General features: G+C 14.7%; 5 protein-coding genes across 5 annotated transcripts, besides 69 other annotated features; 1 reads left to right on the top strand and 4 right to left on the bottom strand. All coding sequences in view use genetic code 6, as the record gives it.

Moving 5' to 3' along the window:
• The first annotated feature begins 15 nt into the window (after positions 1–15).
• Positions 16–65: a microsatellite.
• Positions 21–65: a microsatellite.
• A 297-nt stretch (positions 66–362) lies between these two features.
• Positions 363–423: a microsatellite.
• Positions 363–479: a microsatellite.
• A 213-nt stretch (positions 480–692) lies between these two features.
• Positions 693–798: a microsatellite.
• Positions 703–779: a microsatellite.
• Positions 706–744: a microsatellite.
• Positions 707–746: a microsatellite.
• Positions 707–759: a microsatellite.
• Positions 799–945: 147 nt separating the features above from the next.
• Positions 946–975: a microsatellite.
• Positions 949–995: a microsatellite.
• Positions 949–996: a microsatellite.
• Positions 997–1,994: 998 nt separating this feature from the next.
• Positions 1,995–2,025: a microsatellite.
• A 478-nt stretch (positions 2,026–2,503) lies between these two features.
• Positions 2,504–2,546: a microsatellite.
• Positions 2,504–2,562: a microsatellite.
• Positions 2,509–2,564: a microsatellite.
• A 262-nt stretch (positions 2,565–2,826) lies between these two features.
• IMG5_139640 (hypothetical protein) lies at positions 2,827–5,407 on the bottom strand (the record flags this gene model as incomplete). Its single annotated transcript, XM_004031349.1, has 8 exons — positions 2,827–2,847; positions 3,450–3,617; positions 3,720–3,818; positions 4,202–4,285; positions 4,332–4,374; positions 4,609–4,679; positions 4,725–5,128; positions 5,356–5,407. The coding sequence occupies 8 exons, from the start codon at positions 5,405–5,407 to the stop codon at positions 2,827–2,829; spliced, it is 942 nt and encodes a 313-aa protein (XP_004031397.1).
• Positions 3,632–3,693: a microsatellite.
• Positions 3,866–3,916: a microsatellite.
• Positions 4,489–4,561: a microsatellite.
• Positions 5,310–5,353: a microsatellite.
• Positions 5,313–5,352: a microsatellite.
• A 338-nt stretch (positions 5,408–5,745) lies between the features above and the next one.
• IMG5_139650 (hypothetical protein) lies at positions 5,746–7,102 on the bottom strand (the record flags this gene model as incomplete). The annotated part of the gene is made up of 2 exons (XM_004031350.1): positions 6,865–7,102; positions 5,746–6,818 (listed from the first exon to the last, which is right to left on the bottom strand). Exons 1-2 carry the CDS (start codon positions 6,896–6,898, stop codon positions 5,746–5,748), a joined length of 1,107 nt encoding a protein of 368 aa, XP_004031398.1. The 5' UTR covers positions 6,899–7,102.
• A 375-nt stretch (positions 7,103–7,477) lies between these two features.
• Positions 7,478–7,517: a microsatellite.
• Positions 7,518–7,852: 335 nt separating this feature from the next.
• Positions 7,853–7,886: a microsatellite.
• A 76-nt stretch (positions 7,887–7,962) lies between these two features.
• Positions 7,963–8,012: a microsatellite.
• Positions 8,013–8,173: 161 nt separating this feature from the next.
• Positions 8,174–8,255: a microsatellite.
• Positions 8,178–8,248: a microsatellite.
• Positions 8,256–8,279: 24 nt separating the features above from the next.
• Positions 8,280–8,317: a microsatellite.
• Positions 8,281–8,337: a microsatellite.
• Positions 8,289–8,331: a microsatellite.
• Positions 8,305–8,355: a microsatellite.
• Positions 8,356–9,365: 1,010 nt separating this feature from the next.
• Positions 9,366–9,392: a microsatellite.
• A 707-nt stretch (positions 9,393–10,099) lies between these two features.
• Positions 10,100–10,159: a microsatellite.
• A 38-nt stretch (positions 10,160–10,197) lies between these two features.
• Positions 10,198–10,248: a microsatellite.
• Positions 10,249–10,457: 209 nt separating this feature from the next.
• Positions 10,458–10,509: a microsatellite.
• A 397-nt stretch (positions 10,510–10,906) lies between these two features.
• Positions 10,907–10,943: a microsatellite.
• Positions 10,920–10,972: a microsatellite.
• A 141-nt stretch (positions 10,973–11,113) lies between these two features.
• Positions 11,114–11,157: a microsatellite.
• Positions 11,158–11,422: 265 nt separating this feature from the next.
• On the bottom strand, positions 11,423–14,759 carry IMG5_139660 (PAS domain S-box family protein; the record flags this gene model as incomplete). The annotated part of the gene is made up of 4 exons (XM_004031351.1): positions 11,423–11,577; positions 12,047–12,451; positions 12,521–14,069; positions 14,211–14,759. The coding sequence occupies 4 exons, from the start codon at positions 14,757–14,759 to the stop codon at positions 11,423–11,425; spliced, it is 2,658 nt and encodes an 885-aa protein (XP_004031399.1).
• Positions 11,592–11,645: a microsatellite.
• Positions 11,604–11,656: a microsatellite.
• Positions 11,798–11,942: a microsatellite.
• Positions 11,832–11,954: a microsatellite.
• Positions 11,842–12,031: a microsatellite.
• Positions 11,848–11,943: a microsatellite.
• Positions 11,954–12,039: a microsatellite.
• Positions 13,483–13,529: a microsatellite.
• Positions 13,516–13,559: a microsatellite.
• Positions 13,848–13,933: a microsatellite.
• Positions 13,904–13,959: a microsatellite.
• Positions 14,065–14,116: a microsatellite.
• Positions 14,110–14,176: a microsatellite.
• Positions 14,111–14,217: a microsatellite.
• A 74-nt stretch (positions 14,760–14,833) lies between the features above and the next one.
• Positions 14,834–14,893: a microsatellite.
• Positions 14,894–15,057: 164 nt separating this feature from the next.
• IMG5_139670 (PAS domain S-box family protein) lies at positions 15,058–16,667 on the bottom strand (the record flags this gene model as incomplete). The annotated part of the gene is made up of 3 exons (XM_004031352.1): positions 15,929–16,667; positions 15,449–15,862; positions 15,058–15,396 (listed from the first exon to the last, which is right to left on the bottom strand). The coding sequence occupies exons 1-3, from the start codon at positions 16,637–16,639 to the stop codon at positions 15,058–15,060; spliced, it is 1,464 nt and encodes a 487-aa protein (XP_004031400.1). The 5' UTR covers positions 16,640–16,667.
• A 281-nt stretch (positions 16,668–16,948) lies between these two features.
• Positions 16,949–16,991: a microsatellite.
• Positions 16,992–18,115: 1,124 nt separating this feature from the next.
• Positions 18,116–18,178: a microsatellite.
• A 170-nt stretch (positions 18,179–18,348) lies between these two features.
• Positions 18,349–18,432: a microsatellite.
• Positions 18,350–18,435: a microsatellite.
• Positions 18,354–18,426: a microsatellite.
• Positions 18,354–18,473: a microsatellite.
• Positions 18,369–18,441: a microsatellite.
• Positions 18,371–18,491: a microsatellite.
• A 280-nt stretch (positions 18,492–18,771) lies between these two features.
• Positions 18,772–19,242, top strand: IMG5_139680 (hypothetical protein; the record flags this gene model as incomplete). The annotated part of the gene is made up of 1 exon (XM_004031353.1): positions 18,772–19,242. The coding sequence occupies one exon, from the start codon at positions 18,772–18,774 to the stop codon at positions 19,240–19,242; it is 471 nt and encodes a 156-aa protein (XP_004031401.1).
• Positions 19,243–20,508: 1,266 nt separating this feature from the next.
• Positions 20,509–20,553: a microsatellite.
• A 1,515-nt stretch (positions 20,554–22,068) lies between these two features.
• Positions 22,069–22,101: a microsatellite.
• Positions 22,102–22,391: 290 nt separating this feature from the next.
• Positions 22,392–22,449: a microsatellite.
• Positions 22,403–22,447: a microsatellite.
• Positions 22,435–22,472: a microsatellite.
• Positions 22,473–22,592: 120 nt separating this feature from the next.
• Positions 22,593–22,634: a microsatellite.
• Positions 22,635–23,262: 628 nt separating this feature from the next.
• Positions 23,263–23,330: a microsatellite.
• Positions 23,331–23,497: 167 nt separating this feature from the next.
• Positions 23,498–23,545: a microsatellite.
• Positions 23,546–23,652: 107 nt separating this feature from the next.
• Positions 23,653–23,680: a microsatellite.
• Positions 23,681–24,489: the final 809 nt, after the last annotated feature.

Consider the following 24,489-nt stretch of genomic DNA (forward strand, 5'->3'; position numbering starts at 1 on the left):
CATTATTAATAATTTTAATATTTTTTTTTATAATATATTTTTTTTTTATATTATATATTTTTTTTCACGTGTCTATAAAGATATATATTTATAAATAATTTATTTTATTTAATGATTCATTTATTTAAATATATTTATTTTTAATAAGAAATATAATATATTAAATTGAAAATATTTTTTAATATATAATATAAATATATTTTTATTTTTATATTTTTTGATATAATAGAAATGAAAATATATTTATTATATGCATTTTAAAAATTATACAATTATTTTATTAACTTAATCAATATTTTTAATATTTATATTTTAAATAAATAATTATCATATTTTTTTCATTTATTATATTTTATTTTGTAAAATATAAAAATAATAATTTTAAATTAAATATTATATAGATAAATTTTAAATAAATAAAAATAAAAAGAAAATAAATTAAAATGGAAAAAATTTATAAATAAATATAAAAATAAAAATTCGAATAATATAAGTCTTAATAGCAAATATTTAAAAAAATACTTTACTTCTTTATATTTTATTATAAGAAAACGATGAAATTTAAAACTCTTATAAATATTTGGACTAGGAAAATAGCATATTATTAAATTCAGAAACAGATAATTTTATAAGCTAATCATATTTATTCAAGATTATAAAAAATAAAGATTTGGAAATTAAAATAAAGAATTATAATAATGAAAAAAATAATAAATAAATATAATAATAAGTAATAAATAATAATATATATTAAAAAATGTATAAAAAATATATAAAAAGCATAAATAATTATAATAAGATGATTGTAAGAATAAAGAAATAATAAATATAGAAAATAATTTTTAAGAATAAAAAATTTAAAATAATAAATAAATTAATCATATTGAGGAAGAAAATATAAAAGGTAATGAATATATTAAAGACTAAAATATATGTATATTTTTGTATTAATATAAAATATATTAATATAAAATAATATAAAATATAATAAATAATTATTTATATAATAAAGATGAATTCTCTTAAATAGATTTATTAAAATAAAATAATATATCACTTTAAATAAATGAAATGAACGAAGAAAAATAATTAATATATTTATACAATTTAGACTTTCAAATAAAGCTATAATCTATAAAAGTTAATATAAAAAAAATAAAAAAATCCAAACAAAATTAAGTAAAATCTAGATTTTAAATGCTTTTAAAAAAAACTAGAGAATAAATAACTAATAATAAAGATTTAAAAAAAAAATATTTAATATTGAAGATATTGAAAAAAGCGAAAAAATAAAAAATAATGATATTATATTAAATAAAGCATCAAATGAAAACCCTATTAATATTATAAGTAGTAATCATTCTTTATAAAATTTAGAAAAACAAGTAAAATATATATCTTCTAAAACAAACCAAAAAGAACATATTCAATAATAATTAATATAATCGCCTTTAAAGAATAATATTTAAAAAATATAATCAGATTCTAATAATAAATCTAAATTTATTTAAGAGGTAACATTAATTATTAATCTATGTAATTTTAATATATATTATTTGACCAAAAGAAAAATAATTAATTTAAAGAAAAACCAAGTGCAATAAATATGAGTTACTAAGAAAAATAAAAAGAAAATAAAAAATCTAAAAAATAATTAATAGATTTGACTTAATAAGACGATTAAATACCTAAAAAAGTAAAAGATTAAAAATTAATTTTTTAAATATTAACAAAAATAAGGAAAATTATATATAACCAAAATAAAATGCAAAAGAATAACTTTAAAATATATATAAAAAAGATAATGTATATTCAAAAGGAAATCTATAAATTTAAAAACCAGGAGGTATAAATAATATAATAAAAATAAATGGTAATTAAGAACAATTAAATTAATATTAACATGTATATAATTTTAGATAAAATGAACCTTATTAATTATAAAATAAATTCCCTCAACCTATTAATTAATAATCTCTTCCTATATAACCTGTTATATAATAAATACCTATATAATAACTACCTTTAAAATAGGCGAATTATTATCCGCCTTAATTTTTTTAAAGTCATTTATCATAGATACCTTAATAAATAATACATCAATAATAATAACCTCAATGCTATTATATTGACAATTAATAAGATTAAGCAATGTAAGGATTTAACAATTATCCTTATTAATATTAATAATAATAACATAATCAAATTATTCCTTAGTAAGTAAATATGACTTAAAGTTAAGTTAAATAATATCCAACAAACAATAATTATACATAACTATATAATTAGTAATAAAATCCATTTGGATAAGGGTATAGAAATTAATAAATAAATGCTATTGTTAATAACTCTAATTAAATTTAATAACCATAAAATCCTTATAATAATAATTAAATATAAATTTAACATGGAAATATTAATTATATATAAAATTCATAATATAATTAATAATAATAATATAAATGATTTTATTATTTTTATTTATGAGAAAGAAAAAAAAATATTTAATTTTTGTTATTTTAATTTTTTTTTTTTTTTTTTTTTTTAAGTTTTCTTTTTTTTTTATTCAATTATATTAATTTAATTTACGATATAAATTTTAAAAAATATCATTTTATTAATTTTATTAAATTATTTTAATTGTTTATGTTTATGTTTCTATAGATAATTTTGAAAATAAATCTGAATCTTAAGCATCTTCGTAATTTTTTAAAACTAAATTTGTTATAAAATCATTTAAATATATTTATTAAAACTTTTTTAATATTTTAATTAATGTTTATTTAGAAACATCATTTAATTAATCAATTTTAATTATTAATAGTCTCAAAAAGTATAAGTCATCACCTATATATATATATATATAAATTTTTAAAATATAATACAAATAAAATTAATACCAAAGTTTAATATTTCTTAAAAAGCCTCTTCAATCATATTTTATTCTAACTTAAAAAATATTTAAATATTATTTTTATAATTAAAAATATATATACGTAATTTAAAGCTTTTTCCCATATTTAATAACACTCATTTTTAGGTTTTTTATTAGTTTAAATACACTCGAATAGTTAAGTATCTTCTAAAGAAGATTTATTCATTTATTTTTATTAACAAATATTTAAATCTTAAATATAGTTTTCGTTTAATTTAATGGCTTGTTCTTAAATAAGATTATTAGAGTAAAAATTTTCTGATTGGTTTTCTTTATCATTTAATTAATTATTTTATTCTAATTCTTATAAATTATATTTTTTTAATTATTTATCATAGTCAGATTCATAATTATATATTTGGATTTATTTATCAATTAAATCTCTTTATTATTTTTATATTTATTCTAAATTAGACAATTAACTATTGTAAAATTAATACATATTTTATTGATTTTCTTATTATTATTAAAAAATTAAAATCTCATTATTTTATTTTTATTAGTCAATTTTTACTTATTAACGTAAATCTTTATATTTATTCAAAATATAATTTCTTATTAATTATTGTCTTTCTTTAGATTTGTTTTTTTATATTCTTAATTTTTATTCGTCTAAATCAATCCTTCCTCCACCATATCCAGTATATTTTTTTATATATTATTTCGCTTTTAGATCGTTTACCTTTTTTTATAAAAAATAATAATAATAATAAAAATAATAATAATAATAATAATAATAATAATAATAATAATGATAAAATTATTTTATCAATTTTTCTTTTACATATGCACCCTATTTATTTAAAATATTTTTTATTCCTAAATCATCTTCTACTATTATAGTTTTTGTAACTTAATTATCTTACTATTTACTAATATAATTCTAATTTTTTTTTTTTTTTATAAAAATAATACAATATTTTATAATAAATATATATATATATATATATATATATATTATATATTTATATATATATATATTTAAACCTGCGCATTTGTACAACTTTAAGCCTTTTAAAGTAATAATTATTCTATATCATTTTCTTTGCTTTTTTATTATTTTTATAACTTCTTTTATTATATTTCATATTCACTTTATTTAACTTTTTGCCATTATTTTAGTGCTTCTTTTGCTGCGTTTTATACTTTTAATATTTTGTCTTTGGTATTTTCTTATATTTATGGTAATACAAAAGTCTTTTTTGTTTAAAAAGATAATTTTTATAAATTAAATTCTTATATTTATTTTTAAATTAATAAAATTACATGATATTATCCTATTATTTGTATTTATTATTCTAATATTTAAATTCCAATTAAAGTTATTAATTCTAAAGAAGCAACTTTAGTCTTTTTAAAAATTATTTAAAAAAAATAAAATAAAAAAATAATATACATTATAATTATAGTTTTTTTCAGAGTTTAAAAAGTAAACTAATCTTTAAATAATTTAGAATAAAATATGTTACAAATTTTTAATTTTAACAAAATTAATAATTATATAAACACTTTTTATTAAAGAAGGGTGATCGATACTACTTTTCTTTTTTTAGATATATATATATATATATATATATATATATATATATATATATATATATATATATATCTAAATGTATATATATAATTTTTATACTAAATATATTCCCGTAATATATTTTTTCAAAATCTACATTAAGAATTCTCTATCTTTAATTTTTTCCGCTAATTCCAAAACAGCTTCAATAATCATAACTGAAGTTATCTATTTTTGTTTGTTTGTTTATTTTTTTTATAAAAATAAAATTACTTAGGCAAATCTATCAGTTCCACCACAAATAATACCTGATGGAATTTCGTATAAAACAGCTAGTTTATTGTTAACACTTTCATTTAAGAGCTAACTTCTATATATTTGTTTCCAAGTTTTGCAACATTATTTTTACACAGACTCGTTTGTATCTCTAAAATATTTACTTATTAATTATGCTACCCTTAAACATGAACTAATTAAATCATTGTCTAAAGGATCTATTAATTAAGTTCCATATATATCACATATTAATCCTATTAAAAAAACTTCGGATTCATTTGATGTGTAGTTTTGGGGCTTTTTATATTCGTTTAAGCTTGAAAAAAATACTCTCAAACCTTCTTTTGTTTTATTTTCTTCTATTAAATTTTGGAAGTCTTTTAATGCTTATTAGCGGGTATCTAATATGTTTAATTTTGGCAAAAATGATGTAAACTAAGCCTTTAGGTCTATATAGGATTTTTAACCTGTTATCAATAAAATTGGAGATTTTTTACTTGGGGACTCTATTTTGTCTTCCAGTTTAATTTTAGGTCTTTTTTCTTTGGTTTTTTGTCTATTAGGTTGATTTTTTTTTGGAGCTTTTATTTTTATTTTATTTTTTGGTATTTTTTTTTTATTTTTTTACTTAAAGGCTTTTATTGTTGGTTTTATGGAGAAGAATCTGGTTATGTATTCATTTTATATTTTTTTAAGTTATTTTTTTATTTTTAATATTTAAATTAATATAATAATATTTTTTATGTTTTAAATTAATTGTTTTTTAGTAATTTACTTTATATATTTTTTTAAAAAAAATCATTTTTTTAATATATATGTATATAGTTTACAACATTTTTTTTTTGTCATAATTTTATTATTTATATTTAAAAAAAGACTAAAAAATAAAAAAATCAAATAAAAATAACTGAATATAGCCTTTTTTGATTAAGTTTTTAACAAAAAATTATAGAAAAAATAGATAACTAAAAAAATAATAAAAACAAACAAATTAAATATTAAAAGTTTTTGATTTTTTTCATTCAAATTTTTAATATTTTTTATCATCATTGTTATTTTTTTAAGAATCTATATTATCGTTTACTCCTCCTCCAATAAGTATCCCTTTAGCTTTTGAAAATATAGTATTTTAACAGACTCCTTATTCATTTTCTAAGAGATTTTATTCTCTACTATTATCATCTTATAGTTTATCAAAATCATTCTAATTATTATCTAAAATATTAATTTATTATTATAATTCCATTTCTTAATTATTATTGTAATTTACTGGAATTCTAACTTCTTATTAATCATTATTTTCCTCAATATTATTATTTTCATTTTATTATATATTATTTTAACCTCCCTATTATTATTATAATTGTTGTTATTATAAATTATTCTAAAAATCAAATCTCATATCTAAATTATTATCAGGATTATTTTAAGCCTCTTCAAGTACTTAACTTAAAAGCATATAATTCCTATCTACTAAAGAAAGCTAGTTTTATGTAAAATGCTCTCTTCCATATAGAGGATAAAACATAGTCCATAATTAAGGCAAATCATAATACCAAGAAAGGTTAAATAAAGGAAAATAAAGGCATCTAGGTCTATTTAAGGAAGGTGTATAATGAAAAGAGTCATTCCAGGAAGCTGCGGGGATTTCAAATTCAAGTAAAATAAATGCAAAAACAACTACTAGAAAGCATATTATGGAATATAAAAAAAGGGCATAATACCCATATAATGTATTTTGGACATAAAATAAAAAAGTGTATATTAAAGCCATTGAAAAAAGGGGAAACCATTTCAAAGAACTTCTTGTGCGAATAAATATTAAAGAAATTAATTCCAATATAGCTAAATAGGCAAGGAAATTTTCGTCAACACCTTTCGGAAGTTGCTTATAGAATAAAAAAAATGTCCCTATATATAAAGCAGATAAATATACGAAATAAATTAATACTATCATTTTTAAAAATGAAGACACTAAAGCAGTTGAAGATCTTCCTCCTAATGCATGTAAATATATACCTATATAAGGAAATGTCTATATTAGACTTGATGTATTTATATCTGATTATCCTAAACAGCTTATACAGTTTACTTTTTTGTTTGTTAATAATTTATATATTATATATATTTTTTTTACTTATTAATAAAATAAATATAGGTGAACATATCATACTAACTTTTATATATAATGATGATACTGATGAAGTATAAAATAGACCGAATGTTATTTTTAGTATTGATATAATAGTTTTATATATAAATTCTAAGATTGAGTTGATTTTGTATTATTAGATTTATTAAATTGTCCAATAAAAATGTTCTTCTGAATATAAATTTTTTATATAAATATCTTTTGTTCTTTTTTTTTTTTTTTTTTTTATTTTTATTTTGTTATATGTTTTGCTTTTTTACTTGAAATTATTTAAAATTTCTAAAATTAAAATTTAATCAATGTCTAGTATGTTAAATAAAATATATCTGTATAAAAAATTAGATGCATAATCTTCAGGCTCTATATATACAATTACTGTAGTAATATTTTTATATTTTCTTTTTTTTTTTTTTATAAAATTTTAAACAATAATATTAAAGTTTTTTTTTTTTATATATATAGAACCAACCTTAAATATTTTGGAAAATTAACAGATTAAGGGATTGCTGAATGTTCGATTTAAGCAGCAGGTTGTCTTGTGCAATGTGTTTTTAATTATTTTGTTTTAGGATGGATATAAGATGCTTTTAATTCATTTTTTTCTATGTTTTCTTATTGATTTTCTGTGGTTTCTTATTTTTCATCATCATAATAGTTGTAATCGTAGAAACTTATTGGTTATTATTGTATTGTTTTATTGTAATTACAAATATTATAAAATACTACAGTATCATTGTGTATTACATTATATTCTTTTTATATACAATTAAAGATATATTTAATATTATTTATTATCTTATTTTTTTAACAAATAAAAACCTGATTATTATTTAAAATCTTGATAATATTTTCCTAATACTCCAGGTTTATTACTATATGAAAATGTAGCAAATAAAAATAATGAAAAATAAAATAAGCCTGTATTTAGATATTAATATAAAATAATATAAATTTCTGTATTTTTAATACCTAATAATGTAAATACATATTTAATGTAATTAAATATTAAGATAATTTTTTAATGACTTAATACTTTTTCATGTATTCTAAATAATGTTTTTTCTAATTCCATTTGGTTATAACAATATTTATAAATTTTAAATAAATATAAATAAATATTTACAAAATATTTAATATTTTATTTTCGATTCAATAAATAGAAAGTTAAAACAGAAACTTATAATATGTTAAAAAAATATATAAAATGTAAATAACAAATAAATAATAAATAAAAAAGAAAAAAATGTTTTTAAAATAAATAATAAATATATATAAATATAAGAATATAAAAAAATAAAATATATATTTAAATATATATATTATATATATATATATATATATTTATATATATATATTTATATATATATATTTTAATAAAAAAAAATATTACTAAACTTAACTTTATTAATTTTTTTTTTATTATCATTTTTATTTTTATCATATATATTTATTTTTTATATTTAACTTATATATTTAAATAACATATATTTAAAACATAAAATAATTTATTGATAAATCTATTTTTTTTTTATATATATAAAATAAATAAATATATATTTATTTATTTTATTATATTTTTCAATTATTTTTATTATATATGTTATTTTATTAACTTTAATTGTTATAATTTTTACTAATTAATTACTCTTTAAATTTATCGAAATCTAATATATCTTATAAATTATTCTATTCTGTAAAATTTTTATTATTTGTTAAATTGCTACTTCTATTACTATTATTCAAATTTTTATTTATATTTAAAACTTAATTTTCATTATTTTCTTAGAAATTGTTAGTTTAATTATTATTTATTTATTAAGTATTTAATAATTCTTTTTATTCAATTTAAGCTTCCATTGATTAAATATAATTTTAAAGATTTTAAAGCTGTTTATCTATTTCTTTCTAACAAATATTATCGAATTCAGGGATTGTATAAATTAATTTGTTTTCCCATTCTTTATTTTCTTTTATTTCTTTTAATTTAATTTAATTTGTGGAATAAAAATCTAATAGAAGTGTCTTTTTATAAATAAATAAATATTTTATTATGTTTTGTTTTTTTTTATTACTTAATCTTAATAATTTTCATGTTTTGATACTAAATCTATTATTTATTTGAATTCCATTTATTTTTCTTCTAGTGAAATATTAATTAATTCTATTTTTTTTAAATTTTATTAATGAATTAAATCACATATTTAATTTAATTCTTTTTCTTTATCATCTAATTTATTCCTTAATTCCTATTTTCATCATATTAGTATAATATATAATTAATTATAAAAATTAAAATTACATTAAAATTGAATTAAATTTATTTTTTAAAACTTTTATTATTAATACATAATTATTAAGTAATTGTATCTAATTATTATTTTCTTTACTAAGCTTATTTTAATTTATAAGCCATATTGTATTAAAATTCTTCTATTTTTTATTTTATTAAAGGATATGCTTTTTTAATTGTTTTAACATCATGGTTCTTTTTTTTTTTTTTTTTTTTTTTTTTTAATATATATATATAACAAATTATACTTAATGGGTTCCATGAATCACACATTCAGGACAAATGCATCTGGATTAGCATTAAAAACAAAAATAAAGAATTTCTTCTTCTGGATGATCTTAACATTTTTATTTTTTATTTCTTGAGAAAATTAAAATAATAAAATTATAATTTCTTATTTATTATTATTTACATTTGTATATCTTTTTATTCTCTTTAATATGTATGATTAGTTTATTAATAAGTGTAGGTTTATTATTAATATGGAATTGTGGTTTATTTATTATCTAATCTGAGACTTGAAGGAGATTTTAATTAAGATTCATCAAAATTATATTAGTTATTAGGCTTTCTTTCATATGATAATAGCTTTTTTTATTCTGATTGATTCATTTTAATTTATATTTATAATTCAATATTTAATTTTTGTAATTCATATACACTCTATTAATCTAATTCTGTGCTTTTTCCACATTATAAACATGTTATAAACTTTTAATTTTTAAAATATATTTAATAATTTATAAAAATTATATATACTCTGTTATCAGGATTATTGTTTTCAGATGTAAAAATTAATGATGCACAATTAAGACATAAATCATGATTACATTCTAACATTAAAATATCTTCTGGAATTTATTTACAATTATTACAATTTTAAATAGAATCTTATTACATATTAATTTTTGTTGATTTAAAAATAATTTTTTTTTTTTTTTTTAAAGAAAATGTTTTATTTTTTAATAAAAAAAAGTTTTATTTTGTTTTTTTATATAAAAAATAATTAGTTTTATTACTAAAAGAATTATATATATATAAATAAAATAATATATATATATATATATATATATATATATTTATTTTTAAAAATAAAGTTAAATGTAAATATAAATTCAAATACTTATTAATTTTTTTTAAAAAATATTCAACTCATATGTTTCATTCGTTATACTACTCTGTTCTATCTATTTGGTTAATTAAACTCTTAATAAAACTCCTAATATTTTTGTTTTCTCTTATTACTTTTATAGGTATCATATTAAGCATTTTTATAGTCCTATTAATCTATTTTATTTTTATTTTTATTTTATTTTATTTTATTTTATTTTATTTTATTTATACATATATATAATATTGTTTGTTACTTCTACACTCATTTTATTTATTTTAGGCAACCAAAATATAAAATAACCAATTAATATTATTAATATAAATCCAAATAAGTATACAAATTATAAATTAGAATTACTATCAATATTATTTTATAGAAGATTTTATTCAAAATCAATTAAACTGTCCATAATTGGTAAAATATATTTATAAAGAGAAATATCTTTTATTATTTTTATTTTATTTTAATAGATAATAAATAAATATATATATTTATTACCAGCATCAGCAAATTCTTTATTATCAATTATTTATGTATTTTTAGCATTAAGTTCTAAAAATAAATTTAAGTTTTATTAAAATATATTAAAATAATGATTTATAGCATTATCCATACCCTAAATTATATTATTTATATATTAAAATATTTTTTAATATTAAATAAAATTTATTAAATACTAATTAAATATTCCCATTTAATGCTTTTTAGCATTAATTCAATAAAGTAGAATTTATTTAAGTACATGGATCCCCATAAAATATTATGAAATATTTATCTCTAAATTCAATTTAATTTGTAAGTATTTCTAAATTAAACTTTTAATTAATAAAATATATATATATATAAATATATATATATATATATATATATATATCTTAAAAAAAATACATTTTATAATTTTCCATTTCTTCCGATAATATTTTTTAAGTGTGTGAATGCTATAGTTTCGGCAGTTTCATTAAAAATAATATAATTTTAATTTTAAATTAATATTTTTTATATATTTATATAATTCCCAATTGAATTTATTAGATTACTATCTAAATAATATTAAGGCCAAAGAAATTATATTTACTATTTCTGATTTAAAATAGAATAAAAATTAACTATAGAATATAATAATGAAATTATTATTATAATCATATATTTTAAAAATAATTATTTAGATCCTTTAAATTTTTTCTTTTTATAATTTTTTATTGTTTTTTCCTTTTTTTCATTAATTCTTCTTAACTTTGAATTTCTTCATCATTCAAATTATTATCAGATAAATAATTATAAGTTTAGATATAATCTAAAAAATAAAAAAAAAATATATTAAAATTATATAAAAATAAATAAATTTATATAATAATAATTAAATATATAATAATCATATTTAAAAAAATAAATAATTTTTTGTTATTTATTTAGCAAAAATAAAAAGTAAATTTATATTAAAAATGTATTAAATAAGGAAAATTAAAAAATATAAAAATAAATATATATTTATAGCAAAAAATTTAATAATTTTTAAAATGATATAAATATAAAAATATATTAATTAAAAAAAAAAAAAAAATATAAATGAAATTAAATATATATATAAAAAAAAAAAAATAATATATGTATAAATAAAATTATATATAAAAAATAATGAAATATATATAAAAATATAAATTTAAAAAAAAATATATATGTAAATATTATATAAATAAATAAATATAAATATATATATATATATATATATATATATATATATATATATATTTATATAAACCTACTATTATATTCATTTTATTCATCATCTGAACTTTCTTAATCTTAATTTTCATTTTTTTATATTAATTCTTTTATTGAAGTATAATTTTTTAAAAATCCATCACAATGCTGATATAAATAATCTACGTGTTTTAATGGAATATCTAAAAATAAAAATAGAATATTTTCTTTTTAATCTTTTATTAGTAAAGTCATACTAGTAATAAAAATAACAGAAATTATACTTATAATTGATAATGAAACTATTGATATTATAACACCTATATTTAATTAATCTAAATCTTTTATTATTATATTGTTAACATGTTCAGATAAATCTTATAAAGTAATATATATATTATTATAATAATTATCAACAATTGTGTTAAATTGTCCTTCTTGAAAAATTTATTATTTTTTCGTCAATTCTGAAAAACCTTTAGAAACAGCCATTAACTAATTTTTTATAATATATATATATATAATCTTTTTAATACATTTATATATATATTTTTAATTTACTACTGATATACTATTTAAATAATCAATAGTTTCCATTTAATAACCACTTTCATAATATTTATTATAAATTCTCATTTATAGATCTCTTTTAAACGAATTTATAAAAATATCATATTATTATTAATTTAAGTCGTTTATAATATCTGAAACAGCCTAAATTGATATGTTCAATTATTATTTCATAGCATCTGTTTAATAATAGTCTTGATTAATATAATTTTATGATAAAAGTTCCATATTTAATACTAATGATACTATTTAATTACAGTACATTACTCTTTAATTTATTTTTGTTATTACATCTACGTTTAATTTATATTATTTGAATATTTATTTACATGAAAAGAATTAAAATGTACTTATTGCTAATGTAAATATTAACCAACATATATTTATTGTTTTAAATATTAAAATTGATTAATGCTTTTTGTTTTTTTTGTTAAAAAAATATAAATAAATAGACGGTAAAATATTTATATTTTTTTATAAATACTTTACTTTATGCTCTGTATTTAATACTTTTATTATTATATTTTATGAATTTTTTTAATTAAATATTTAATATTCCTCCTTACTTTCGTATATATCTCCAGATTAATTTTAAAAAATACTATTTTCATTTTCATCTGAGTCCTTTTTTTGTTTTGGTTTAATAATATATATATATGTTTTTTCTAATACCGAATCTACTAAGTAATTTTCATTAAAAATATTTTCAATTTTATTATTAATTAATCTTTTAGTTTTAATATTTTAACAATATTCAGCAAATACTCTAGGCTATTCTTATTAAAATTATTATTATTAAGAAACAATATCTTCATTTTCATAATAATCATCTTAATTTGAAGTTTTATAAAATTCAATAATAAACTTTTATAAATAATCATTTTAATGCTAAATATTATTTTAAGATAAGTTTTAATTTGAAGGTTAGTTATCATTTTAATTTTAGTTATTATTTATATTTTAATATTAATTATTGTTATAATGTTAATTATTATCATAAGGTTAGATATTTTCTTAAGGAATTAATTATAAAGAATATTATGAATTTTATTAGTCTTATATTTATTTATATTATTAATTATAATTATTTTTAATAATTTCAGGACTATATAAATTATTATTATCTGAATTATTTTACTGAGAATTAATATTGTTTGTACTTGGAACACTTTTAACACTAATATGTAATTTTCTTTCGATTTTGTTTTCCTATACTTTATCTATTTAAAAAGAATAGCCAACTAATTAATAACAAAAATTATAATCATCTTGTATAAAATTATTAATATTATCATTATTATTATTAATATTATTTGTACTTATTTAATTTTTATTATTATTGATAATAGTATTTTTTTTAATTGAATTTTTATTTTATTTTATTTAATTATTTATATCTTTTTTATTTACTGGAAGTTCTATTTTTTCAGTTCGACATATAAAACTTTAATTATTTAATCTGAACTCTTTTTATTTATTTATAAATAAATATTTATCTTAATCCCAATTTTATATCTAATAAAATAATATATGTATTATAAATATATATATAATATATATATTTTTTTTTATTTATATATTTATATTTTTATATAAATTATTTAATTTTATTTATATATTTATAAATACATATATATATATTTCATTTTTTTTTACTATTTATGATATATTCATTTGTATATTTTATTTTTTAAATATTTAGGAAGTTAGATCGAATATATTAATTGCAGATTAAGATATATCAGTTATTAAATTTAATTCATTTGTGAATATAAAAACAGTGTTTTTAGTTTAAACATCGGCTTCAAAAACTACAAAAAACTTCTAAAAATCTTCTGTTATCGGTCTTACATTGTATAAAATAGGAAAAATATATCCGTTTTTATTTTTTGCGAAATTTTTTTATTCCCGATTGAAATAATTGCTTTCTAGTGTTGTAACATATATATTTTCAAGCATTTTATTTACTAGGCTTTCATGATAAATAGATATTATATTTGGAAGGATCAAAGATAAGTCTTTTCCTATTATTTCGTCCCTTTAATACCCAAAAAGTACTGAAAAAAGCATATTTATATTCTATATTGTAGTTTATTAGGTTTTTCTTTTTTAAGCTATTATATAAGGCCTAGGTTCATTAGAATAATCGAATATTTAGTCATTTTTTCTATTTTCTATTCCATACTTTCCATTATTTCTTTACATTTTTACATAGTTTTTAAACCATTTTCTCTATCATTTAATACTTATATAAGAAATTAACCAAAAACCTTTTTAAAATATATATATATATTTATTTATATTTTATATATATAAATATTTTTTTATACTTTATATATTTAAGGAACATTAGAATTTAATTTAATCATTTATTCGAAATGATATCTTGCTTTATATACACAATTACTTATTCCTGAACCTAATATATTTAATCTTCCCAGGGCTATATTACTATCTTCCTTTAAACTAGCCCAAAATTCCTTATGTAATTAAGCAGATAATTTCATTAGTTCTTCACATTATTATATATGGGATTCGAATTCGATTCTTTTAACAATATCATTTCCTCCATCATCATCTTCTGATATTTAATCGGAATTTGAAGTTATTATTGTTTTGAATCTATATATAATAAATTATTCGTCAAATGTAGGTTTTGTACTTTCACTTAGTTTAAATTATTATAATGATTATTCTCTCTTTTTTATATTTTTTGTGTTTTTGTTTTTTGTTATATTGTTACTTTTTTCATTCTTTCGAGTAAAAAAAATGCGTAAGATATTCTTAGTTTGGTACATGTGGGAAATTTTTTAAGACCGTTTATATATATTCTATCTAATTCCTATTTTGTTGTTGTTGTAAATATTAATTTTTGTTTAGTTTTTTTTTTTTACTTTTATTAAATTCTTTATTGTTTCTTCCATTTCATCTTCTGTTTGTTTAATTTTCTTTTATTTTTTGCTTTTTAAAGGACAATCTTCTTCTTGGCAAATTTCTTTATGTTTTTCTACATATCCAATAAGTAACATATAGGCGTTTTTATCAGTTTTTTAATCTTAAATTAAAGATAATACGTATCTTAAATGTCCTTGGACTTATTCCCCGTTTTTAAATTTCATTTAGCTTCTAATAAGTGTATCTATTCTACTTTTCTTAGATGTGAGCATAATGAAAGATATAAAAGGTAATCCTAAAACCCAAATGATAAGTCCTCCATTAAAACTTGTACTGAATAAAACTTAACTTATTAAAAGCATGAAATTAGTCCATAAATAATAAGTAGTTACTATTTTATAAAATTTGCCAACCTTTTTTTATTTGTATAATATATATATGTAAAATATTTTTATTTTTTCAAAAAAAAATAAGTAAACTTCTTTATCATAATAAGGATCTTCCATATTATAAACCCAATGTAAAGAAAAACTCAATACGAAAAGTAAAATAACTAAGAGCCAATCATTTCCTTCTGGAACAAAACTAAAAATAAACTGACAAACTACTTTATTAATAATAAACACTACTTCACCTTTCGAATCTTACCTAGAAGTTCTATTTGCAGATGTCATTTTCGGTTCGAAATAAGTCAAAGACACTATACTACTTATAATGACGAAAATAAGCATAAAAAGTATCGAAATAATCTAATGGACTAGCATCCAGCCTTTCCAACATTAGACATCGTTAAAATAACTCAAAACTTAAATCCCTTGATCATTAGCCTCACATTCTACTACAGATATCAATTATTCGGTTATAGGAAGAAATAGTACAGTTACGAAAAGAGAGGCGACTGATGATAGGATTTTTAAAGGCCAGGTTATACCAAATTTATTTTAAGAAAAAGAATATGAAACATATAGAATGTCTATTATTATTAATAATATTAGGAAATTTAAACTATATACATTTACTATATACAAGTCAAAGTTTATTCGAGGCATATAGTTTTTTAAATCGAATAAACCGAAAAAAGCAAAAACTACTTCCAAAAATGAAGTTGCCTTCCATATATGTTTTATTTTGTCATTAAATGGAAAAGAATGCATTTATAAATAATCTGCACCTGTTTAGTAAAATAACATCTTTTTTTATTTTTATTTTTTTGCGCTGTTTTTTTTTTATTTTTTACTAAAATATCTTCTTCTTCTTCTTTTAATAATACATATAATACTTGAAAAACAACTGTTTTTATGCTGTTAATAATGGCTTCTACTCCTTTAATTTCATTTTAAAGGATATTGTTTTTCCCCTCAAGGTTTTAGTTATCATCCATATTTTTTGTATATATATTTATGCTTTTTTGTTTATAAATTAAAAACAATTTTTTGTTAATTATTTCAGTATTATTTTCTTTTAAAAAATAACTCTTTTATATAATTTATTTTTTATAATTAAGATAAATTTTTAAAAAATTTAATATAAATTTAAAAAAAAAAATATTAAATATATAATATATAATACATAATAGAATTTTAATTTATTATTAAAATTCTGATTGGAATTTTAAATTAATATTTTTTGATTAATTAATCATAGATTTTTACTTAAGTTTTAATAATTACATATAATCTAATAAGTTATTAATGTCACTTTATAATAATTCAGAATTATAAAAGGAAGATTAATTCAATAATTTATATTGTAAATTAAATTTGATATATTCTAATCGAATAAATTAATTATTTATTAGATTAATTAAACTTTCAAAAATAAATTTAGAAATCTATAAAATTATATTTTTTTAAAATAAAAAAATTAAAACTTTAAAAATTAAATTAAATAAATATTAACATCAAAAATCAAATTATAATTTATATATTTTTATAACTTTTTATAAAATTCAAATATTATTTAATATCTTAAGGAGGTCACATTTAAATATATCTTACAGATTAATATTTTATAAAAGAAAAGTTTTAAAATATAATAATTATTTATTAAGGTAATAAGTCAAACTATTTATTTAGTTTAAATTTATATTTCTTTTAATAATTTTAATATTTTTTATTAAAAATAAAAATTTAATAATATTTTGTTATTATATTAAGAATACTATTAATAAATTTGATTATATATACATATATATTTTATTTTTAATTAATCAATTTAATTTTATATAAAATTAAAATTACATATTTTATTTAATTAAATTATTTTTAGAAAATATATAAAAATAAATATTTTGGAATATTTATTTGTAATAATTATAGGTAAATAAAATAATTAATAAATATATATTTAATCATAGAATTATATTTAATATACAAAGAAAACGCTGAATATTTTGAGAATAAAATAAAAATCAAATAATTTATTAATTTTAAATAAAAATTATAATTTTTAATATTATTTCTATAATATAAATAATTCTTAATCTTTTAAATTTAAAAATAAGTCTTTTATAGAAATTTTATATAAATTATAGTTCAAATAATATATAAAAAGCATGTTTAGATATATACAAATTAAATAAAATTTAATTAACTTAATTATTTATTGATTTTTTAATATTTATAAAATCGTAAATAATAAAAACTAATTTATTATATTTTTAAGTTTAAAATATATTAAAGATATATTTAAATATAAATATTAAATGTATATGATTTTAAATAAAAATAATATTAAATTATATATTTTGATTTAAATATATTATAAAAATTGAAATAATAATGTTTTAATTTAAAATAAGTAAAATTAAATATTTTACAAAAAATTATCAAAATATTAAAATGATTTATAGAAACAAAGATAAAGGTAGGTAAATAGATAAGTAAAAAAAAAGTATTTAATATATATATATATAATATATATATATATTTATATATTTTATATATATAATTATATATTATTTATATTTTATATATATTTATATTTTTATTTTTTATTTTAAAATTATATATTCTTTATCTTTTAATTTTTTAATCTATATTTAAAAAATTAATTATATAATTTTTTTTTAATTTATTAGACTTTCTATATTTTTTAATTCAATAATTTAGTGTTGATATAACAAATATAATAACTTAATATATTTATATTTTATAAAATAATTCATACTCTAATTTACAAAGTCTAACATATTTATTTTTAATATAAAATAAATTATCTATAAAAAACTAAATTCAAATTTATTTTTATACACAAATAAAAAATAATAAAATTATATAAAGAATAAAAAAGAGAAAAAAATAAAAATTTAACCAGAAAAATAATGGTCGTAAAAACAGATATATGCTCATTTAGTGAATACAAAATTTATCCTGGAAGAGGCTAAAGATACTTTGCTAAAGATGGAAGAGGTTTCTTTTTCTTAACAAAGAAAGCCAAATCTCTTTCATTTAGAAAAGTTAAAGCTTAAAAAATCACATGGACAGTTGCAAGAAGAAGATTATTTAAAAAAGTAAAAAGCACTGATATATCACTAAGAAAAAAGAAGAAAGCAGTTGTAACTCAAAGATCAATTGTTGGTATTTCCTTAGAAGAACTTAATAAGAGAAAAAATTAAGATGCTTAAGTTAAAAAAGCTGAAGCTGAAAAATATCTAAGAGATTACAAATAGAAAAAATAATAGTAAATTGACAAGAAAAGAAGTGATAGAAAATTATAAGGAAAAGATACTAAGATTGCAAAAAAATAAGATGCTAAAAAAGTAAAGAATCCTAAATAAGCTAAAAAATAATGATTATGAATATTTTTTTAAAATAATTTTTTTATTTTTTTGTTTAAACAAAAAAAATAAGAGAAAATATCAAAAAATTAAAAATTAAAGGAAAATATTTTATATATTAAGCTTAACTTTATGTTTTTATGTTATATTAAAAATATTTAAATATAATTATTAATATTTATCATGTTTTATATATATAAATATATATATTGTATATTTTATATGAACGATTATTTTAATTTTTAATGTTATTATTTCTTATGTAATCAATGAATGAAAAAAAGAAGACTAAAATATATTTTTCTAGTTTAAATTGAGTGTAGTATATACATATAAACTATTATATATATATATTTTTTGTTTTCTATATATTTACTATAAAAATTATATTAATTAAATTAAATATATTTTTATTAATATTTCTTTATTTCACAAATTTTTAGTTATAATCGATTTTAATTTTAACATATATAAGAAAATATGAGTTAAATTCAAAAAATATCTGAATTTTATATGAATGATTTATTGTGGTATATTAAAAATAATTAAAAATAAAAATTTTCATTAAATTTAGCAGATTTATTGTTAACACCCCAGAATCAGAAAGAAGTATAATTAGAATATGTTTTAAATTTTAAGTATTAAAATAAAAAATCTAGTTATTATTAAATATATAAATTTAATAAAAGGAAGCATATTGGTATTATACAGATTTAATTTAAAAGAAAAATAAATTAGAAAAAATAGACTTTTAAGAATTTATATAAATATTTAAATAGGCTACTCCTTTTTTAAGACATTTGAATATATCAGCTTAAGAAATTGAACATGATTTTTATGAATATAAGAAAAAAATACCAAGATATGGTTCAATAATAATAAATGAAGATAAAAACAAAATACTTTTAAGTACAAAATAAATAATTAAAGATTTGAATAATATAAAATAATAGTAAAAAACATAAAAGCTAAAAAATACGGATTTCCAAAAGGATAAATAAATTATAATGAATCTCCTTTAGATTGTGCAATAAGAGAAACTATGGAAGAAATAGGATTTAACATTTCTAATTATGTAAAACCAGATGTAATTAATATACATTATAAATTAAATAAATAAATAATTTTTTGTTTAGGATTATATTTTAAAATAATTGAAAAATGGATAAACTCATGGATATTTTATAGCTTATTAAATTAGTGAATAGCATTAGTTTAATCCTATGGCAAGAAATGAAATCGATGACATAAAGTTTATTTAAATAAATATATTATAAAAAAATATATATATATATATATATATATATATATATATATATATATATAAATTATTTAATTTAAAGATGGTTCCATATCAAGTATATAGAATAAAATAAAGACTAATTATAATTTTAAAATGTTGCTGAATTTTTAGGATCAATTAAACTATTTTTAAAGGAAAAAGTACTAAGACTTAGAAAAGCTGATTAAGAAAATAATAAAAATTTGTATGAATAATCATTAGAAGATATATTTTTAGATTTTTAAGAATTCTTAAAAGGTGATTGTATTTTAACTACTAATTAAAAAAACTAAACTGGAATTGCTTAAAATATAATTTTGAATCCTTTTTTAGATTTTAAATTTGAATTTAGCAATATATGAAATATATAAATATTCATTTTTATATATATATATATATATATTGTTAAGTATATTTTTAATATTTTAGATATTCTCTTTTTTTTTTACATTTAATAAAATAATTAATTGAATTAAATATAATTTTTTATATAAAATATTTGATTTAACACAATTATTACTAAATATTCTTTTATTAGAAAATATATATAATAAATTATGTATCTCTTTATTAAAAATTAGAAATAATCAAATGAAATATATTATTTATTTTTTATAAGATTATATTATTAATATTATATATATTATAAACAACATAATTTAATTAAATAAATAAATTGATTTTTTCTCATTAAATAAGTTAATTATTTTTTAAAACATCTATTTTTTATCTTATATATATAATAAAGAACCTTTCTGATTTTTTTATAATGCTGAAATTGTCTCATAATAAAGTTTTAAAAAATCAAACAAACATAATAAAATGAATAACTATATAAAATATATATATATATAAGTTTGTAGTATATTTATTCCTAGCTCTTATTTATATAAAAAAATTAATAAATATTGAACTTTTTCTGATAAAACTATGTCTTTTTTTAATATAAAATAGTATAAGAAGATTAATAATATTTTTTGTTTTATATTAATTCTTTATTTATAGAAAAGGTTATTATTACGAATTTATTAAATTAATTATTGAAATGTAATAATATTTTTATTGAAATAAAATTTTTAGAAAATGATGAAATAAAATTATAAACATTTAAAAAATAAAAATAATTGAAATTAATTTAATGATAGTTAGTTTATAAATTATTCTGATTAATATAGATAGTCATTATTAATAAGTAAAAATAGATTTTAGAATAAAAAAAAAATGAAGTAAATTTAAAAAGAAGAAATAAATTAAAATTTGTTTAAGAGTTTAGATTCGAATTTTATTTTTGTATAGATTAATTTGTTTTAGAGAATTTATTTTAAAGAAAATTTTGAATTATTATAGGATATTTATTTTAGAAAAATTTAAAAAACATTAGAAAAAGATTAAGTATAAGATGGATAATTTATAGATTGTTAAATTTTTATAATTTTTTAAAAATAAAATTATATTTATATATTAATAAAATTAAATAAAAAAATGAAAAATTATATTTTATTAATTTAATTAATTAATTAATGTGTTTTATTTTTATTATATTTATAGAAAACAATTGAAAAAAAAATTAATTTAGAAAAAAAATTGATTTAATTATTATTAATATTAAAAAAAAAAAAAATTATTTATAATATTTTTATTATTATTTTTTATATTTAATAATATTCTATTATAAAAGTTAGTTTATTTATTTTTAATTAAATATAAAATAATTATAAAAAAAAAAAATATCTAATTATTTTTATTTAAATAAAAATTTATAAAAAATATTGATTTGATTATTTATTAAAAATAAATATTTTTTTTCATTAAAATATAATTAATTTTAATTAAAGAATTTTTATTTATATATTATTAAATTAAAATAATAAAATAGATATTAATATTATTTATTATAATATAAAATATAAATATATTATATATAATATATTATATATATTTTTTTATAATATAAATATTTTTTAAATCTGTTGTTTTTATTTTTAATATTTTTTAAAAAAAGATTTAATTATTAATAATTAAATTAATTAATTTTATTAAATAATTTTTCCAAGAAGTTTATATTTTTTATGAATTTCATTTTTATTTTTATTTTTATTTTATGATATTTTATATATTTTTTTATTTAAAATTTAACTAAAATCCAACACTACTTTCAATGAATTATATAATAGTGAATTTTCTTTATTTTTCATATATTTTTTATTTTAATAAGATTATTATCTTTCAATAGAACCTATATATAGTTATTTATTCTTTACTATATTATATTATCTTAATTATAATATATATAAATATATTACTTTATTAATACTTCACTTTTTTATTAACCATTTTAATTAATGTATATAATTTTCCAAATAGTGAACCTCAATTTTAAATAAAAAAATTAGTATAATTATATTATAATATTAAAATGCTTTTTTGACAAGAAAATAAATCATATATAAATATTATTTTCCTAATAATAAATTTTAATTAACATAGATAGAGTAATTATTTATTGACTTTTATAAAAAATTAATATAAGAACTATAAATAATTTTTCATTAATGTAAATAATATATATATTAATTATATTATTATTATTTATAATGTATAGAATTATATTAAAATGTTTTTATAAACACAGAAATTATCAAGAATATTATAAAAACTTAAAAAATAAAAGATATTAGTTAATGTTTAAAAAAATATATTATATAATGAATTTATATATAAGAATTAAATTTTCAGTTATTATTTTTATAATAATATATAAAAATATATATATATATATATATATATATATATATATATATATATAGATATATATATATATTTAATAGGATTAATTATATTTATAAAAAAATTAAATAATTAATAATTTAATTTTAAACTTATTAGTTTAATAAAAAAAAATTATTGCAAATTTTTAACTATTAATAGACTATATTAATAAAATATATTTAAAAAAGATTATACATTTGTATTATAAATTATTAAATGTATATTATAATGTTAATATTTATATATATAAATGATATAATAATTATAAAAAGAATTTTTAGTAATTAATTTATATTAAATATAGTAAAAAAATTAATATTTATAGATAATAATAATATTTAATAATAAATTTATGAGTAATATAAAGCTTTTAAAAAATCTAGATATTAAAATCTAGATATTTATAAATATTTTATTTATTTATTTATTTTTTTTTTAAAAAAAAAAATTATATTTTTATATTTATTATATTATAGAAATAATTTTTATTATATATTAAATAATGACTAAAATTCCTATTACTTATTCTTATAACATTCTTCCAAATTCAAATTAGAAAATTTTAAATTCTTACAATATTTTTTTCACAAATTTAACCCCTTTAATAAATTTTATTAAAAATCTAAATTCATTTGCCTATTTATAAAATGAAGATCTTCTACCTTATACTACAAAACATACTTAAATATCTTATTTAGTAGATCGATTAGAAACCTACAGATAAAAAATGAGCTATAAATATACTTTAAAGTAAATATTTATGTATATGACTGGTATAGAGCTTTTTATGGGTTTATTATTATATATAATATAAAATCTTGTTAGTTGTTTGGCTATATGGGTATTGGATTTAATCACTAAGCATTTCCGAGAAAAAGAATAAATCAATAAATTAGAATTAAGTGGTCTTTTATTATCTATATTATTAATGTATATAATAAAGAATATATTAATTACATAATACAATTGGTATAATTCGAAATGGAAAACAAACTGTAAAACATGTCTTTAATACTTAATATATCAAAAACTATTAAATATTCCTTAAAAATTCGAATAAAAAGATGAATAAAATAAAAATAATACACCAGATATTGTAAATGTAATGACTATAGATGTCGACTAGGCTTTAAATTTATACTGGGGAATAATAGAAAGTATTAGTGCATGTATTAATATTGGTATTCTGATATATTTAATATATTTAATAA

This window comes from Ichthyophthirius multifiliis, assembly GCF_000220395.1.
Source record: "Ichthyophthirius multifiliis unplaced genomic scaffold scaff_1120509251083, whole genome shotgun sequence".
In the NCBI taxonomy this organism is placed as follows: Eukaryota; Ciliophora; class Oligohymenophorea; order Hymenostomatida; genus Ichthyophthirius; species Ichthyophthirius multifiliis.